Source organism: Rhinoderma darwinii, chromosome 5 (assembly GCF_050947455.1).
Source record: "Rhinoderma darwinii isolate aRhiDar2 chromosome 5, aRhiDar2.hap1, whole genome shotgun sequence".
Lineage (NCBI taxonomy): Eukaryota > Metazoa > Chordata > Amphibia > Anura > Rhinodermatidae > Rhinoderma > Rhinoderma darwinii.
This window is the reverse complement of record NC_134691.1, coordinates 23,228,231-23,248,724: the sequence shown is the minus strand read 5'-3', so window position 1 is coordinate 23,248,724 and position 20,494 is coordinate 23,228,231. Positions and strand designations below refer to the sequence as shown.

Here is a 20,494-nt window from a genome sequence, read left to right as displayed (position 1 = left end):
AAAAAAAAATGTACAGAATTCAAGTAGATCCATAATAAGGCACAGATGTAGCAGAGTTCAATTTACTGTTTCACTCTTTGACCTGCATTGTGTGCGCACGGAGTTAGGATACTATAGAAGGTTTACCTGCAGTCCTATGTAAAACCACAGTTAACACTTTGTGATATCTCCATTAAATGTGCTAAATGACAAGCTGTAGAATGTTTCAACTTAATATCCTGATTATTATTACTATAAGGCCGAATTCAGAGGACCGTTGTATACGTTAAAACAATGGCCGTCACACGGATAAATGTATATCAATGGGGCCGTTGTTTCAACGGACTGTGTGAAGGGTCTGTTGAAAAATAGAACATGTTGTATTTTCTTCCGTTATCACGGATCCCTCCATAGACTTAAGTCTGTGGGAATCTGTGAAAACGGGACCTGCACGGGGCAACCCGGACGTGAAAAACGGCTGTTTTTCACGTCTGAGTTTCCTCACGTTCGTCTGAATTCGGGCTTAGGTGGAGTTGACACAGGGCAGCGTATCCGCCCTGTGTGCCGCATGGAATTCCAGGCGAATCTGGTGCAGTTTTTCGCCCGGAATGTCCACCGCGGAAAGCTGCAGCATTCAGCCGGCCGGCTAGCAGGCCTGCCTCCTGTGATTGGCTGCAGCGGTCAGATGGGATGAAACGTCATCCCAGGAGGCTGCACTGGAGGAAAAAACACAGACTTCTGGGTAAGTATAAGATTATTTTTTTTATGACTTGCGTTTTTTGCGTCAGAATCGCTGCGAACCCGCTGCAAAAAAACAAAACAACACTGCTATTTGTTCGGGTATTACATCCCCATTGAATTCAATGAGGAAAACCCGCAACAAATAAGCAGAGTTTACGCAAATACAGTTGACATGCTGCGGGATAAAATTCTGCATCGCAGGTCAATTTTTGAGCGTTTTTCCGCTCAATATTTACGCAGCGAGTGGATGAGATTTGTTCTATCACATCCACTTTGCTGCTACAGTATAATGCTGCGAATTTTACGAAACAAATTCCATTATGGAAAATCCGCAGTATTTACGCAACGTGTGAACTTACCCTTATGCTACATGCACACGTTGCGTATTGTAATGCGGAAAATACGCACCAAAACCGCAATATGCAGGAAATTCGCAGGTAAAAACCGCACATAATTGTGAGCCTTTCGATACGCTTTTTACGTTTTGATGCGTTTTTCGGCGCGTTTTCATGCTGCGGGTTTTGGTGCGATTTTCCACAGCGCTCGGCACATACAATTTGCAGGTGGAAACGCAAGATAAATTGACATGCTGCAGATTTTAAAATACGCACCGTAGGTCAGTTTCCGTCCCGAAAAATACAGCAGCGTGTACATGAGATTTCCTGGAATCTCATTGATTATGCTGCTACTGTATTACGCTGCGGATTTGCCGCACACAAATCCACACGGCAAAGCCGCACGTAATACGCATCGTGTGCATTGAGCCTTAGAGTTTTAGTTAGACCGTGTCACTTATAACCCAACGCTATTACATACATTCAAGTTGAAGGATGTGTGCACATTTTATCGTGGAGACATATCGGCAGATAAAATTGGTTGGGATCTGGACTCTAGGATCATCACTGATCGCCGCTTCTTTATAAGCAGGGGTTGTCGAGTTGGCTTTACAACTTGAATCAAAAGAAGCCGAGATCTGCTTGACACTTACCTAGACCGCACTCTCCGACAGCCACAACCCTCCCTTTATTGTCGTCTATCAGCTTCTGTAGATCAGATAAGTACTGGTCGGGATCTCCAGCCTCAAACTCTCCACACCTGGTGGGATGGCAGCCGACCGTGCTGAAGAACCGATCTGTAAAACTCATGGGATTAGACACAAAACTGTGTATTTTCTATAAGTAGCATAGCTCCACTTTTAAACATCTTACATTTTAACTTTTATACAATTCTGTTAGTTGTTATTGGAAACTGTCAACAAGCTTGTTGACAGACACGCCCCCTAAGAGTTTAGCTAAACTCTTATAATGCCGGGGGACAGTTAGTTTCTCCTACATTTAGGATACTGTACGGTGTAAAGATTACACATCCCAGAAATCATAGCAAGGTGTGCGCAGGATCCGTACAGGATAAGTAATGTAATGTATGTACACAGTGACTCCACCAGCAGAATAGTGAGTGCAGCTCTGCAGTATAACACAGGATGTAACTCAGGAGAGTACATGATAAGTAATGTATGTACATAGTGACTCCACCAGCAGAATAGTGAGTGCAGCTCTGCAGTATAACACAGGATGTAACTCAGGATCAGTACAGGATAAGTAATGTAATGTATGTACACAGTCACTCCACCAGCAGAATAGTGAGTGCAACTCTGCAGTATAATACAGGATATAACTCAGGATCAGTACAGGATAAGTAATGTAATGTATGTACACAGTCACTCCACCAGCAGAATAGTGAGTGCAGCTCTGCAGTATAACACAGGATGTAACTCAGGATCAGTACAGGATAAGTAATGTAATGTATGTATACAGTGACTCCACCAGCAGAATAGTGAGTGCAGCTCTGGAGTATAATACATGATATAACTCAGGATCAGTACAAGTAATGTAATGTATGTACACAGTGACTCCACCAGCAGAATAGTGAATGCAGCTCTGGAGTATAATACAGGATGTAACTCAGGATCAGTACAGGATAAGTAATGTAATGTATGTACACAGTGACTCCACCAGCAGAATAGTGAGTGCAGCTCTGGAGTATAATACAGGATGTAACTCAGGATCAGTACAGGATAAGTAATGTAATGTATGTACACAGTGACTCCACCAGCAGAACAGTGAGTGCAGCTCCAGAGTATAATACAGGATGTAACTCAGGATCAGTATAAGATAAGTAATGTAATGTACGTACACAGTCTCTCCACCAGCAGAATAGTGAGTGCAGCTCTGGAGTATAATACAGGATGTAACTCAGGATCAGTACAGGATAAGTAATGTAATGTATGTATACAGTGACTCCACCAGCAGAATAGTGAGTGCAGCTCTGGAGTATAATACATGATATAACTCAGGATCAGTACAAGTAATGTAATGTATGTACACAGTGACTCCACCAGCAGAATAGTGAATGCAGCTCTGGAGTATAATACAGGATGTAACTCAGGATCAGTACAGGATAAGTAATGTAATGTATGTACACAGTGACTCCACCAGCAGAATAGTGAGTGCAGCTCTGGAGTATAATACAGGATGTAACTCAGGATCAGTACAGGATAAGTAATGTATGTACATAGTGACTCCACCAGCAGAATAGTGAATGCAGCTCTGGAGTATAATACAGGATGTAACTCAGGATCAGTACAGGATAAGTAATGTAATGTATGTACACAGTGACTCCACCAGCAGAATAGTGAATGCAGCTCTGGAGTATAATACAGGATGTAACTCAGGATCAGTACAGGATAAGTAATGTAATGTATGTACACAGTGACTCCACCAGCAGAGTAGTGAATGCAGCTCTGGGGTATAATACAGGATGTAATTCAGGATCAGTACAGGATAAGTAATGTAATGTATGTACATAGTGACTCCACCAGCAGAATAGTGAATGCAGCTCTGGAGTATAATACAGGATGTAACTCAGGATCAGTACAGGATAAGTAATGTAATGTATGTACACAGTGACTCCACCAGCAGAATAGTGAATGCAGCTCTGGAGTATAATGCAGGATGTAACTCAGGATCAGTACAGGATAAGTAATGTCTTTACAAAATGACTCTACTTTTCATGTAGATTAATTCAATGTGTAAACTATAAAATTATGTTGAAAGATGTCAAAACACAAGTCGCTCAAAACTGCAACAGGAAAAAAGACATGGGAGACAAGTGACACTCACGCCAGAATTCTTGTGCAAGTTTTTTCCACATATGGAAACATTGAGGTAATAACCTGACTATACTGTGACTTGTGGGCACCTCTGTTATAGGCATATTTGGGTCATACAAACAGTCGTGTTATTTCAGTAAAGCAGAGTGAGTGCAGACACCTATGGCGCAAATTATCTCCAGGGTAAAGTACTGGACACAAACAAAATCCATCTTGCCGGATCCTTGTTTCCCCAATGACAACCCCCCACTATTTGCAGGAAGAAAAAAATGGTGGACCATAAACGGCGCTGGTAATAATGGTAGAAGCAGTTCCAGTATTATGAAATACAAAAATAAATAATTTATTGTAAAAGTCTAGTTTCAGCGCTGAACCAGCGTCTTCATCAGGCCATCAACCCCCCCCCCCCCCCCTCTATGTGCTACAAGGCTCGGAGTTAAAGGGTAACTAAACGTTCAACAAACTTCTGACATCTCATAGAGACATGTCAGAAGTTTTGATTGATGGGGGTCCGAGAACTGAAACCCCCACCAATCGCTAAAACGAAGAGGCAGAAGTGCTTGTGTGAGCGCTCAGCCGCTTAGTTTCTGTTCGGCTATTTACGGAAATCAATGTATCGGAGTACAGGATCAATAGAAAGTCTATGAGCCCGTACTCCGCTACAACGGCTTTCCGGTAAAAGCCGAACAGAAACTAGCGCTTCTGCTGCTTCATTTTAGCGATCGGTAGGGGTCTCAGTGCTACCACTGGAGGGAGCTCACTCGCTGAACACAATAATAAATATGTCTTCAGTAGGCTCCCCCTAGTGGCAGCTGCTAGAGCCAGATTAGGATAATTTAAGTCCATGTCTATGCAGGGGATTTGGAGCTCTGCATACAAAGGGATAAAGATATATTATGAACTTAATTAGCACAGAAATTCAGACCTAAAAACGAAATATTGTTAAATGGTGGAAATTCACTTTAAGCTTTATGCAGTTTTGGTTCACCACCCAAAAAAGTCAAGTGTGAATACCATTGGTCCGGGCCATCTCTATCGCCTCTTTGCTCTCATGTAGGTTTCCTCCTGTGATCATAAGCTGAAATAAAGTTAAAAAACAGAAAGTTCAGTTAATTTTGGGTGACGTCTGACAGAATGTGCTAAACAAAAAGGGAGGGACACTATTCCCAAAGGGAAAAAAAAACCTAAAGGGCTTTTCCAACGGTAAACACTTTTGTGGCCTAATCCCTTTGCATAACCCAAGAATATGTAAATTATCACCTGGCCATGACCCGAATATTGGAATTTATGGGAATCAGTAACAACAAGCCCAAAAAGAGGCATCAGAGGTAAATTTGGATTGATACCAGTACAGACAAGCCTCCGCATCTATTGCAGCCATTATGAGGCCGTGCAGCGGGTATGGGGCACACCTCTTACCTTCTCCACACCGATTTTTACGGCACGTTCAATAATATCAGCAAAATCATCTGTGAAGGGAATACAGATCATTAATGTCGTGCAATCCATGGCTTTAGTTATGTATACAGTATGGCAGCGTTATTTATGTATACAGTATGGCAGCATTATTTATCTGTACAGTATGGCAGCGTTATTTATGTGTACAGTATGGCAGCGTTATTTATGTGTACAGTATGGCAGCATTATTTATCTGTACAGTATGGCAGCATTATTTATGTGTACAGTATGGCAGCGTTATTTATGTGTACAGTATGGCAGCGTTATTTATGTGTACAGTATGGCAGCATTATTTATCTGTACAGTATGGCAGCGTTATTTATGTGTACAGTATGGCAGCGTTATTTATGTGTACAGTATGGCAGCGTTATTTATGTATACAGTATGGCAGCATTATTTATCTGTACAGTATGGCAGCGTTATTTATGTGTACAGTATGGCAGCGTTATTTATGTGTACAGTATGGCAGCATTATTTATGTGTGCAGTATGGCAGCGTTATTTATGTGTACAGTATGGCAGCGTTATTTATCTGTACAGTATGGCAGCGTTATTTATGTGTACAGTATGGCAGCGTTATTTATGTGTACAGTATGGCAGCGTTATTTATGTGTACAGTATGGCAGCATTATTTATGTGTGCAGTATGGCAGCGTTATTTATGTGTACAGTATGGCAGCGTTATTTATGTGTACAGTATGGCAGCGTTATTTATGTGTACAGTATGGCAGCGTTATTTATGTGTACAGTATGGCAGCGTTATTTATGTGTACAGTATGGCAGCGTTATTTATGTGTACAGTATGGCAGCATTATTTATCTGTACAGTATGGCAGCGTTATTTATGTGTACAGTATGGCAGCGTTATTTATGTGTACAGTATGGCAGCGTTATTTATGTATACAGTATGGCAGCATTATTTATCTGTACAGTATGGCAGCGTTATTTATGTGTACAGTATGGCAGCATTATTTATGTGTACAGTATGGCAGCATTATTTATGTGTACAGTATGGCAGCGTTATTTATGTGTACAGTATGGCAGCGTTATTTATGTGTACAGTATGGCAGCGTTATTTATGTGTACAGTATGGCAGCGTTATTTATGTGTACAGTATGGCAGCGTTATTTATGTGTACAGTATGGCAGCATTATTTATCTGTACAGTATGGCAGCGTTATTTATGTGTACAGTATGGCAGCATTATTTATGTGTACAGTATGTCAGCGTTATTTATGTGTACAGTATGTCAGCGTTATTTATGTGTACAGTATGGCAGCGTTATTTATGTATACAGTATGGCAGCGTTATTTATGTATACAGTATGGCAGCGTTATTTATGTATACAGTATGGCAGCGTTATTTATGTGTACAGTATGGCAGCGTTATTTATGTGTACAGTATGGCAGCATTATTTATCTGTACAGTATGGCAGCATTATTTATGTGTACAGTATGGCAGCGTTATTTATGTGTACAGTATGGCAGCGTTATTTATGTGTACAGTATGGCAGCATTATTTATCTGTACAGTATGGCAGCGTTATTTATGTGTACAGTATGGCAGCATTATTTATGTGTACAGTATGTCAGCGTTATTTATGTGTACAGTATGGCAGCGTTATTTATGTATACAGTATGGCAGCGTTATTTATGTATACAGTATGGCAGCGTTATTTATGTATACAGTATGGCAGCGTTATTTATGTATACAGTATGGCAGCGTTATTTATGTATACAGTATGGCAGCATTATTTATCTGTACAGTATGGCAGCGTTATTTATGTGTACAGTATGGCAGCGTTATTTATGTGTACAGTATGGCAGCATTATTTATCTGTACAGTATGGCAGCATTATTTATGTGTACAGTATGGCAGCGTTATTTATGTGTACAGTATGGCAGCGTTATTTATGTGTACAGTATGGCAGCGTTATTTATGTGTACAGTATGGCAGCGTTATTTATGTGTACAGTATGGCAGCGTTATTTATCTGTACAGTATGGCAGCGTTATTTATGTGTACAGTATGGCAGCGTTATTTATGTGTACAGTATGGCAGCGTTATTTATGTATACAGTATGGCAGCATTATTTATCTGTACAGTATGGCAGCGTTATTTATGTGTACAGTATGGCAGCGTTATTTATGTGTACAGTATGGCAGCATTATTTATGTGTGCAGTATGGCAGCGTTATTTATGTGTACAGTATGGCAGCGTTATTTATCTGTACAGTATGGCAGCGTTATTTATGTGTACAGTATGGCAGCGTTATTTATGTGTACAGTATGGCAGCGTTATTTATGTGTACAGTATGGCAGTATTATTTATGTGTGCAGTATGGCAGCGTTATTTATGTGTACAGTATGGCAGCGTTATTTATCTGTACAGTATGGCAGCGTTATTTATGTGTACAGTATGGCAGCGTTATTTATGTGTACAGTATGGCAGCGTTATTTATGTGTACAGTATGGCAGCGTTATTTATGTGTACAGTATGGCAGCATTATTTATCTGTACAGTATGGCAGCGTTATTTATGTGTACAGTATGGCAGCGTTATTTATGTGTACAGTATGGCAGCGTTATTTATGTATACAGTATGGCAGCATTATTTATCTGTACAGTATGGCAGCGTTATTTATGTGTACAGTATGGCAGCATTATTTATGTGTACAGTATGGCAGCATTATTTATGTGTACAGTATGGCAGCGTTATTTATGTGTACAGTATGGCAGCGTTATTTATGTGTACAGTATGGCAGCGTTATTTATGTGTACAGTATGGCAGCGTTATTTATGTGTACAGTATGGCAGCGTTATTTATGTGTACAGTATGGCAGCATTATTTATCTGTACAGTATGGCAGCGTTATTTATGTGTACAGTATGGCAGCATTATTTATGTGTACAGTATGTCAGCGTTATTTATGTGTACAGTATGTCAGCGTTATTTATGTGTACAGTATGGCAGCGTTATTTATGTATACAGTATGGCAGCGTTATTTATGTATACAGTATGGCAGCGTTATTTATGTATACAGTATGGCAGCGTTATTTATGTGTACAGTATGGCAGCGTTATTTATGTGTACAGTATGGCAGCGTTATTTATCTGTACAGTATGGCAGCATTATTTATGTGTACAGTATGGCAGCGTTATTTATGTGTACAGTATGGCAGCGTTATTTATGTGTACAGTATGGCAGCGTTATTTATCTGTACAGTATGGCAGCGTTATTTATGTGTACAGTATGGCAGCATTATTTATGTGTACAGTATGTCAGCGTTATTTATGTGTACAGTATGGCAGCGTTATTTATGTATACAGTATGGCAGCGTTATTTATGTATACAGTATGGCAGCGTTATTTATGTATACAGTATGGCAGCGTTATTTATGTATACAGTATGGCAGCGTTATTTATGTATACAGTATGGCAGCGTTATTTATGTGTACAGTATGGCAGCATTATTTATGTATACAGTATGGCAGCATTATTTATGTGTACGGTATAGCAGCGTTATTTGTATACAGTATGGCAGTATTATTTATGTGTACAGTATGGCAGTATTATTTGTGTGCAGTATGGCAGTATTATTTATCTGTACATTATGGCAGCATTATTTGTATACAGTATGGCAGTATTATTTATGTATAGCGTATGGTGGCTTAAGGTTATGTGTGCAGTATGGCAGTATTATTTATCTGTACAGTATGGCAGCATTATTTGTATACAGTATGGCAGCATTATTTATGTGTATTGTATGGTGGCTTAAGGTTATGTGTGCAGTATGGCAGTATTATTTATGTGTACAGTATTGTATTGTATGGTGGCTTAAGGTTATGTGTACAGTATGGCAGTATTATTTATGTGTACAGTATGGCAGCATTATTTATGTGTACAGTATGGCAGTATTATTTATGTGTACAGTATGGCAGCGTTATTTATGTGTACAGTATGGCAGCATTATTTATGTGTACAGTATGGTGGCTTAAGGTTATGTGTACAGTATGGCAGTATTATTTATGTATAGCGTATGGTGGCTTAAGGTTATGTGTGCAGTATGGCAGTATTATTTATCTGTACAGTATGGCAGCATTATTTGTATACAGTATGGCAGCATTATTTATGTGTATTGTATGGTGGCTTAAGGTTATGTGTGCAGTATGGCAGTATTATTTATGTGTACAGTATGGCAGCATTATTTATGTGTACAGTATGGCAGCATTATTTATGTGTACAGTATGGCAGCATTATTTATGTGTACAGTATGGCAGCATTATTTATGTGTACAGTATGGCAGCATTATTTATGTGTGCAGTATGGCAGCGTTATTTATGTGTATTGTATGGTGGCTTAAGGTTATGTGTACAGTATGGCAGTATTATTTATGTGTACAGTATGGCAGTATTATTTATGTATAGCGTATGGTGGCTTAAGGTTATGTGTGCAGTATGGCAGTATTATTTATCTGTACAGTATGGCAGCATTATTTGTATACAGTATGGCAGCATTATTTATGTGTATTGTATGGTGGCTTAAGGTTATGTGTGCAGTATGGCAGTATTATTTATGTGTACAGTATGGCAGCATTATTTATGTGTATTGTATGGTGGCTTAAGGTTATGTGTACAGTATGGCAGTATTATTTATGTGTACAGTATGGCAGTATTATTTATGTATAGCGTATGGTGGCTTAAGGTTATGTGTGCAGTATGGCAGTATTATTTATCTGTACAGTATGGCAGCATTATTTGTATACAGTATGGCAGCATTATTTATGTGTATTGTATGGTGGCTTAAGGTTATGTGTGCAGTATGGCAGTATTATTTATGTGTACAGTATGGCAGCATTATTTATGTGTATTGTATGGTGGCTTAAGGTTATGTGTACAGTATGGCAGTATTATTTATGTGTACAGTATGGCAGTATTATTTATGTATAGCGTATGGTGGCTTAAGGTTATGTGTGCAGTATGGCAGTATTATTTATCTGTACAGTATGGCAGCATTATTTGTATACAGTATGGCAGCATTATTTATGTGTATTGTATGGTGGCTTAAGGTTATGTGTGCAGTATGGCAGTATTATTTATGTGTACAGTATGGCAGCATTATTTATGTGTATTGTATGGTGGCTTAAGGTTATGTGTACAGTATGGCAGTATTATTTATGTGTACAGTATGGCAGCATTATTTATGTGTACAGTATGGCAGCATTATTTATGTGTACAGTATGGCAGCATTATTTATGTGTACAGTATGGCAGCATTATTTATGTGTATTGTATGGTGGCTTAAGGTTATGTGTACAGTATGGCAGTATTATTTATGTGTACAGTATGGCAGCATTATTTATGTGTACAGTATGGCAGCATTATTTATGTGTACAGTATGGCAGCATTATTTATGTGTATTGTATGGTGGCTTAAGTTATGTGTATAGTATGGCAGCAGTATCTATGTACGCTGTATAATGACATTATATATTCACTTTATAATGAGGGCCCTGTCTGTCAAGTGTCTGCATCTATTTGTATGTGTGTCCCCGCTGCGTATGCATAACCATACAGTAAACCCCAAAATGTGAAAACCTTGTGTGCACCCGTGGGCCTGATAAACACAAATGAGTAACAGTGATCGTGATTGGTCAAATCCCTCATTAATGAGTCTATACACTCCCCCCCATAGACAGCAGAACAGGACACTAAAAAAATAAAAAAAGATGTGATTTTATTCAATACATTGTATAAGCAAACTCACCTTGATGTTTCTTTGTGCCTCTGTATATTCCTCTGAACATTGGATCAGTCAGATTTATTCCAATGTCTACAAAGAAACATAATGTAGAAAATTGAATGACCAAGATTTGCATCTGAAAAAAACAAATCACATTATATATATATATATATGCACTATGAGTGTGCCAGCTGTACCCACACCTGAAAGCGGACCTGTCACCAATTTTTCCCAGGTTATTTTACACAGGTTCTCTACACAATGATGGAGGTTACTATTTTTTATTGTACTAATCACTGTATGGGAGAGTTTGGAGACCCAAAACCTCTCGATTGGTCACGTGCTGCATATTAGCCAATCACGACAGGAAGGTTTGTCATAGGAAGAATAAAAAAAAAAAGCACAAGAACAGAAGAGTGGGACTCCTCTCGGCCTGAGACTCCTGTGAGCAGCAAGACCCCAGAATAAATACACAGAATTAGGGAACAAATATATGAGACCGCACAGCCAGTTCTTGCATCTAACCAGGGACCCTGGATATTAAAGGAACACTATTTCTAGGCAGGGACTGAGGGGCGGCGCATCACACAGGGATTCTCTCTTTGGTGTTCAGAAAATCCCTGTGTCATGGGCCGCCCCTGGGCTCGGCATTGTGGTGGATATAGTTTTTTTTAGGTGTTCCTTTAAGGAATCTATTTGGGATTTCTCTGGCGGCATAAATGAGCTTATACAAGCCGGTGGCATCGTGACCATTGCGATCCAGTGCGGAAGTGTTGTGATCTTCAGGAGATTCCAGTTCAATACGATGCCGTGCATAACAGATCAACAGATCGAGACGCTTTCCCTTTTGAAAACGGCCCAGGCACATGGGTCTGTAATATTTTATACCACAAAAATTGTGGAATGTTCCAAGGGCAGGGTGGCACTATGTGGCGGTACCTATGGGGGCTCTATGTGCGGACGTACAGGTTTAGTGGTCATGGCCCTTAATAAGGCAACTTCTTCCACAAAACCCAATAGGGTTATCTGTAGCGAGCTGACCAAGACTGAGCGGGTGAGTCACGTATGATGTATGGACTGTACAGAGATTGAGAACGTGCGGATAATGTGCCCATATTATTAGGAGAAAATTGTCCATGTCTGCCCCACATCTAGAACGATGAGAACCAGGGAGAGCGCCCTTGGCATGTAAACGAACCAGGGTCTAAAAAGTTGTCGTTAGGCGCCTAGAAAATGGCGCCATTCATTCAGCACCAATGTGTCCCGTGCATGTGCCTCATTGTATTTACACATGGGGTGTCTACATAACTGGTCTGCAACCCTTGACTCTCCAACAGTGGTACAACTACAGCTCCCAGCATGCCCTGACAGATGCTGGCTGTCAGGGCATCCTGGGAGTTGTAGTTTTACCATTGCAGGAAAGCCACAGGCTGCAGACCACTGGTTCACAAAATGTCAGGATACAAAACATAGAGAACCATGTAAGGAGTGGGATAGGGGTACAATAATCCTCTCACCAATTAATCTGAAGAGTGACATACTGAATCCAGCGTGGCTGAGCCTCTCTCTTTCCCAGGATGCACTGCGAGCTATCAATCATCTTGGTACACCCTACAGATGTTTAATCCCTCCACCTTGCTACACCCAAAACCCCGGAGTAATACTCTGTAAACCCAATAGATACGAAATAATGGGGGGTCTACGTTCATTAATCAAAACACAATTCTTAATTATATAACAGTTTTTACAATAATATTAAATGTGTTTTTCCCTCCCTATCAGTCTATACTGTAACAGTCAGTCAAATTGTCTCCAGTATATGTGGTTGAATACCATTTGCCTATATTATTCGGTCTTCGGGAAAATGTCCGACAACCTCCCTCTAGCGGAGAAACAAGACGCTAAAGTGTACGTATCGCGCGTCAGTTGGCCACGTGGTTCCCAGATGACCAACCACTGAAGAGAACGATGAGACGCCCCGTCTCTGCTTCCAGTGTTGGTAGGGCTAGGTTGGAGGAGGGGGTAGTAAGATGGCGGGGCTGCTGAACCACCATCAGAAGGTGCTGCGGCTGTATAAGAAGTCTCTGCGGCACCTGGAGTCGTGGTGTGTGTTCAGGTAATAGGAAGACGTGTACGTGCAGGGAATCCAGCAGGCGCCGGCTGTGAGGGCTCCTGGTCCTGTCTGTACCCGCTTCTGCCCCCTAGAGAGGACACTCAATGACAGCCGGGGAAGGAGGAGGGGGCAGGGGGGCATTGACTTCTATTCTGCACAGTGTATTGTCTGTGGTCACGTGATTTTTAATAATTTCATGTTATATTCTAGTAAGAAGGATTTTCCCAATCACTTTGGCGTATTTTGCGCGACAGTCGCCCCCCTGAGTCGCGTCCAAAGAAACACATTGAATTGCTTCATATTTGCGACTTCTTAGGGAGAATTCAGACCGCTGCTACTGATTTTATGTTCACGCCGTAACGTAATGTCTTGTCCGCCGCTACGTTTTTTTGGGTGAAAATTGTCAAAACCCGCCTCGCCACCTTCACTGACACAAGTGGAAAATAATGTCCCTGATCCATATGGAGAGTGTCCCTGTTATCACCTTACAAAAGTCCAGTTTCAGCGCACAAAACGTATTAAAATGAAATGTGGCGCGTTTCACCGTTGACTGCTGGCAGAGGTAGTACACGCCATGTTTAATGATCCAAGTATATACTATATTTATATCTTAATGCCACGAAAAGGTATTCGGAAGATACCGCAAGTTTCTAATATACTTTGTGTGGCAATTGATCAGTTTTCAGGATCTCTGCTTGCTGTCAATAAATGAAATCTTCACTAGTTACTCACAGGAGGAGAATCTGCCCTGGTCATGTGGTGTGGTATCCGATCTTTATGCACAAATACAGTAGAAAGATGTAAAACGTAATCCGTTATTTGTGTTAAATCCTTCCGCAGACATATTTTTTATTTTTCGTTTTCGCTTTTTTATTCCCACCTTCCAAAATCGACCACTTTTTTTTATTTTTATATTTTCCTTCGTTCTAGCCGTATCGGGTCTTGTTTTTTGCGGGACGAGTTGTAGATTTTCACGGGCCCGTTATACCGTATACCGTAGTGGGAAGCTGAGAAAAAAACGGGTGTAATGGAAAAAAAAAAGAGAACCGGTGATTCCTCCATTGTTTTTTGGGGTTTGGTTTTTCTGTCGTTCACCGTGCAGTAGGAACGAGACTTCACTTTATTCTGCGGGTCGATACGATTACGGTGATGCCAAACTTATGTCGTTTTTTTTTCATGCTTTACTCCTTGTTCAAGAAAAAAAACAATTTGTTAAAAATAAGAACAGTTTTTTGTGTCGCCGTATTCTGAGAGCCACAACTTTTATTTTTCCATCGATTTTATTGTTTTACGGACGTGGCAATCAAATTATGTTTATTTTTTACACTACTTTACGGGGTAAATGGGAAAAGGTGTTTTTTTTTTTGTTCTTTAAATATGTACAACAAAAACTTTATTAAATTTAGTTTTTTACAATTTTTGTGTCTCTTTACGGGATTTGAACAAGCGATCATTTGATGGCTGGTAAAATATGCTGCGTTACTTATGTGTTGCAGTTTTTGTGCTATTTACCGGCCTCTGGCAGGACTTTATAGGAGCAGCAGGGTGGCAGACATGGGGCGCTTTATTAGGCCCCCAGGCTGCCAGCGCAACCATCAGCACCCCACAATTACTTCTCAGAGCGGGAGGACAATGGGGTGACTGACGTAGAAACAATGGTGTCCAGAATCCCTTTCTGCTCCACGTCCTGTCCTGATTCTCCCTCCTCGGTCGCGCGGCTGGTGAGGCGGTAGCCCTGCTGTGTGTAAAGCTGGCCGACATTAGGGTTTTCAGGCGGCCGCTTCCTGTGCGACCGGTCGATTATGGGCTGTCGGTTGTCGCTCTAGACGACATCGCCGTGAGTTACAGATCACCGCTCGATCTCTGCCTCGGTCTGCGGCCTGGTCTGGGCTTCTATTCGAGGGATGCAAATCTGTCGTTTGGCATGAACGAAAAAAATCCAACATGGCAGATCGATTCTTCCACAGATATCTGTCTTTAGTCGGTGTCTGTCGTGCTCGGTCAGACTGGACCATTTGGGTGATGCCCAATCCTACAAAGTGATGCGGATTTTGTAGGTTTTAAAACCACCCCAGAAATGTTTAGGGTAAGCGTAAAAAACAATGGCGGAATCACTTTTTTTATTCCCGTTCCACCCCACAAATAATTTTTCCCCAGTTTCCCACTACGTTATATGGTACAATCCCTTCTACGGCTTTATTGATGGAGGAATAAAAAAAAAGTTCTGGCTTTTGGAAGATGGGGAGGAAAAAACGAAAGTGAAAATCTGAAAAACGGCTGCAGCGGGAAGTGGTTTTACCATAATCCATGTTTATCACCTATCCACAGGATAGGTGATAAATATCTGATCCATGAGGGTCTGACCGCTGGGACCCCACCGATCACAAAAATGGGCTCACTGTGCCGTTTTTGGGAGCCCCATAGGAATGAATGGCGTGGTAGTCGAGCGTGTGTATTACCGCTCCATCCCTATGGGGCTCCCAGGAACTGCAGAAGGAATCCGCACCATATTTTGGATCCATTTAAAGGTTAACTAAACGTTTAACAAACTTCTGGCATGTCATAGTGATGAGTCAGAAGTTTTGATTGGTGGGGGTCTGAGCGCTGAGACCCCCACCAATCGCTAAAACAAAGCAGCAGAAGTGCTCGTGTGAGCGCTCGGCTTCTGCGGCTGCGTTTTAGTGATTGGTGGGGGTCTCAGCGCTCGGACCCCCACCAATCAAAACTTCTGACTCATCACTATGACATGCCAGAAGTTTGTTAAACGTTTAGTTACACTTAAAAAAACAAATACAAATAAAGCCGCAATATTCCGTTCATTCGAGGTTTTCCGGGAATATATGTAAACCTTTGAAGTGCATTATTTTATTTCTTTTACTAATCAGGTCAGTGTGTTTAGTGTAACGTTAGAATTCATTTTTATTAAATGATTTTTACTTTTTTAGATACAGCTGCTTTGTATTCTCTATATAGAGCAGCTGTATGGAGCGCTAAATCCTGTTCCTGTCAGGTCGCGGGACTGACGGGTTCAGTGTCAGAGGGTCCTGCGTGTCTGACAAACAGGAGCCATCTGTAATCAATCACATGTAAATGTCAGACACGCAGGACCCTCTGACACTGAACCCGTCAGTCCCGCGACCTGACAGGAACAGGATTTAGCGCTCCATACAGCTGCTCTATATAGAGAATACAAAGCAGCTGTATCTAAAAAAGTAAAAATCATTTTTAATAAAAACTATTTATAAAGTTACACTAATCCCGTTGACTGACCTGATTATTAAAAAAAATGCACTTCAAATGTTTACATGGTCTATGCTAAAGCCAGAAAAGGCTATCAATATATGACCGATGGGGGAGGGGTCCCTTCTGATCAGAACCAATGGGCTGCGACCTGCTTATCCTGGTACTGCGGCTCTGCTGCTGTTATTATATGAAATACCCTTAACTGCTGAGCGACTGTTACATTGTATCAGCGGCACTTCATCCACATTCTAGCCGATATCTGGAACCAGACATTAATCCTGTATGTAAATCTGTCCGCAGAGACCAGTTCCGCTACGAGGCCTGCCTGCTCAGAGCGCGCTTCGAAGAACATACAAATGAGAAGGACCTGATAAAAGCCACCTTACTGCTGAAAGCGGGCGAAGAGGAATTCTACATTCGCCAACACCCCCAGCCGTACATCTTCCCAGACTCCCCGGGAGGAACGTCATACGAGCGATACGATTGCTACAAGGTCAGTATGGACAGCCGGGTCTAGTTCCACTCCCTATTCCAGGGGTGGACACGATAATGAGGGACCTGGCGGCCCGTCCATCATATGAATACATTTCCGTTGTTTGCATCCCGTGGGATTGCATGATGGATATTACTTTTTATGGGGTTCTCCACTTTAGACAATCTTTTTGTTAGAAGGGTCCCCCAATGATGAGCTGATCACATGGTGTCCCATTGATGGCATGAGCTGTAATCTGTGGGGGAAACCTCTTCAGTTTCGTTGCAGCTCATCTACAGGGAGCTCGATGGGCTGTCCATGTAAAGCACTGGGTCCTCCAGGGAGACCCACGCGCTAGAACGCCAGTAGTTGAGGATCCAATGGGACGCACTTGGCGTCCTCATACAGCATGAATGTAATGAGAAGCATTGTGGTCTATCTTTGATCCATGTGCAGCCAGATGCATTGCCGTGTGTCCGTTTACGGAGGGATGACGCAACGCTTTGGCTGTGGCTATAAAGTCGCTGTGAATCTGCATCATGTCATATGCACGTATTGTTACACACATCAGTCTTACAGCAGTCCATTAAAATCTGCAGGATTTGCTGTCAGGGACCTAATGTGTATGGTTAGCATAAAGGGTTGAGTAACTTTATAAATACTTATCTTGTACTGATCCTGAGTTACATCCTGTATTATACTCCAGAGCTGCCCTCACTATTCTGCTGGGGGAGTCACTGTGTACATACATTACATTACTTATCCTGTACTAATCCTGAGTTACATCCTGTATTATACTCCAGAGCTGCACTCACTATTCTGCTGGTGGAGTCACTGTGTACATACATTACATTACTTATCCTGTACTGATCCTGAGTTACAGCCTGTAATATACTCCTGAGCTGCACTCACTATTCTGCTGGTGGAGTCACGGTGTACATACATAACATTACTTATCCTGTACTGATCCTGAGTTACATCCTGTATTATACTCCAGAGCTGCACTCACTATTCTGCTGGTGGAGTCACTGTGTACATACATTACATTACTTATCCTGTACTAATCCTGAGTTACATCCTGTATTATACTCCAGAGCTGCACTCACTATTCTGCTGGTGGAGTCACTGTGTACATACATTACATTACTTATCCTGTACTGATCCTGAGTTACAGCCTGTAATATACTCCTGAGCTGCACTCACTATTCTGCTGGTGGAGTCACGGTGTACATACATAACATTACTTATCCTGTACTGATCCTGAGTTACATCCTGTATTATACTCCAGAGCTGCACTCACTATTCTGCTGGTGGAGTCACTGTGTACATACATTACATTACTTATCCTGTACTAATCCTGAGTTACATCCTGTATTATACTCCAGAGCTGCACTCACTATTCTGCTGGTGGAGTCACTGTGTACATACATTACATTACTTATCCTGTACTGATCCTGAGTTACAGCCTGTAATATACTCCTGAGCTGCACTCACTATTCTGCTGGTGGAGTCACGGTGTACATACATAACATTACTTATCCTGTACTGATCCTGAGTTACATCCTGTATTATACTCCAGAGCTGCACTCACTATTCTGCTGGTGGAGTCACTGTGTACATACATTACATTACTTATCCTGTACTAATCCTGAGTTACATCCTGTATTATACCCCAGAGCTGCACTCACTATTCTGCTGGTGAAGTCACTGTGTACATACATTACATTACTTATCCTGTACTGATCCTGAGTTACAGCCTGTAATATACTCCTGAGCTGCACTCACTATTCTGCTGGTGGAGTCACTGTGTACATACATTACATTACTTATCCTGTACTGATCCTGAGTTACAGCCTGTAATATACTCCTGAGCTGCACTCACTATTCTGCTGGTGGAGTCACGGTGTACATACATAACATTACTTATCCTGTACTGATCCTGAGTTACATCCTGTATTATACTCCAGAGCTGCACTCACTATTCTGCTGGTGGAGTCACTGTGTACATACATTACATTACTTATCCTGTACTAATCCTGAGTTACATCCTGTATTATACCCCAGAGCTGCACTCACTATTCTGCTGGTGAAGTCACTGTGTACATACATTACATTACTTATCCTGTACTGATCCTGAGTTACAGCCTGTAATATACTCCTGAGCTGCACTCACTATTCTGCTGGTGGAGTCACGGTGTACATACATAACATTACTTATCCTGTACTGATCCTGAGTTACATCCTGTATTATACTCCAGAGCTGCACTCACTATTCTGCTGGTGGAGTCACTGTGTACATACATTACATTACTTATCCTGTACTGATCCTGAGTTACATCCTGTATTATACTCCAGAGCTGCACTCACTATTCTGCTGGTGGAGTATAATACAGGATGTAACTCCCAATCCGTACAGGATAAGTAATGTATGTACACGGTGACAACTTTTTCTGGCGTTTATATTAATATATAAAGTTTAAGAGAGTGAACATACACTTACAGTAGATTTCTCCTAAGCATTATATAAAAACCCCTTTACTGCAAACTAAACCCTTTTATTCACACCCTTGTTCCTGTTTACCACTTTCATTGATGGACTGTACAGCCCCAATGCCTGCAGCTTCTCTCTCCGCTGTCCCTGTGACAACACTTCCTGTCTTATGCCTTTGAAGTTCTGTTTTATAGGGACGGCAAACTATTTTCACATCTTTACTGTGCTGTAAATTGATTTCTATGTTTAGACGAAGGTTTGCCCCTTCCGGGTGATGGCAAACCTCTTCATAGCTTACAATGCTGGAGCGATGACCTGCGATCTTATAACTGCGGATGATTAATATGTAAGATGTCTGTTCTGAATGTCGTCCTCAGGTACCGGAGTGGTGTCTGGATCACTGGCATCCCTCGGAGAAGGCCGTGTACCCGGATTATTTTGCTAAGAGAGAGCAGTGGAAGCAGCTTCGTGAAGCAAGCTGGGACCGCGAGGTCAGTGCTGCGCCATGTCCGTTTTCGCTCCCATCCTATAGCAGTCCTGTATACTCCGCTCATTGCAGCAGAGGACGGACTATATGCCGGCCCTGATCAGGGATTTTTTAACCTGTCGTTTGTATTTCCCTGGGTCCCATTGACTGTTTGCGCACTTTTTGGGTATATTTGCACATACCCGTGTTACTTGATGTAAATGTTCCTACAACCGCCTGTATGAGGGACCGCAGCGCCCCATCACAATTGTGTTTTCCCCTCTGTTTTTAAGGCAAATTTGGCCTGTCAAATCCATATTCCCTACCTCCTGGATTTGCCAGCCATGTCACATTCGGTATATGCCGTAGCATCATTCTTGATCCTTTGCGACTAATACATTGTACTTGTTTTCCTCAGGTTCAGCAACTAATGGAGGAGACTCCACCCGAAGGTGTAAAGACGGAAGCATTGCCCCCAGCCCGCAGGGAGTCCGACCTGCCCCCGCTGTGGTGGGATTATGTGACAAGACCACGTGAACGACCCACATAAGAACAATAGCGCACACCGCATAGATCTAGTCAGCGTGACTCCGACATGATCAGTATATATTAAATGTCTCTGCACATCTCA

General features: G+C 41.6%; 2 protein-coding genes across 4 annotated transcripts in view; one reads left to right on the top strand and one right to left on the bottom strand.

Moving 5' to 3' along the window:
• Window positions 1–13,265, bottom strand: part of TATDN1 (TatD DNase domain containing 1) — a 25,108-nt gene extending 11,843 nt beyond the window's left edge. Inside the window, exons 1-5 of one of the 3 annotated variants that reach the window (XM_075825757.1) lie at window positions 12,912–13,265; window positions 11,103–11,168; window positions 5,309–5,358; window positions 4,904–4,967; window positions 1,709–1,852 (exon numbers count right to left, since the gene is read on the bottom strand). In XM_075825757.1, the coding sequence (XP_075681872.1) occupies window positions 1,709–1,852; window positions 4,904–4,967; window positions 5,309–5,358; window positions 11,103–11,142 (298 nt within the window). In that variant the 5' untranslated portion in view covers window positions 11,143–11,168; window positions 12,912–13,265. Of the gene's footprint in view, window positions 1–1,708; window positions 1,853–4,903; window positions 4,968–5,308; window positions 5,359–11,102; window positions 11,215–12,595; window positions 12,702–12,911 lie in introns of those variants that run through there. The other 2 variants (XM_075825756.1, XM_075825755.1) reach the window with 2 other exon arrangements.
• Window positions 13,046–20,494, top strand: NDUFB9 (NADH:ubiquinone oxidoreductase subunit B9). Its single transcript, XM_075825758.1, has 4 exons — window positions 13,046–13,194; window positions 16,735–16,927; window positions 19,775–19,888; window positions 20,282–20,494. The coding sequence occupies exons 1-4, from the start codon at window positions 13,109–13,111 to the stop codon at window positions 20,411–20,413; spliced, it is 525 nt and encodes a 174-aa protein (XP_075681873.1). The 5' UTR covers window positions 13,046–13,108; the 3' UTR covers window positions 20,414–20,494.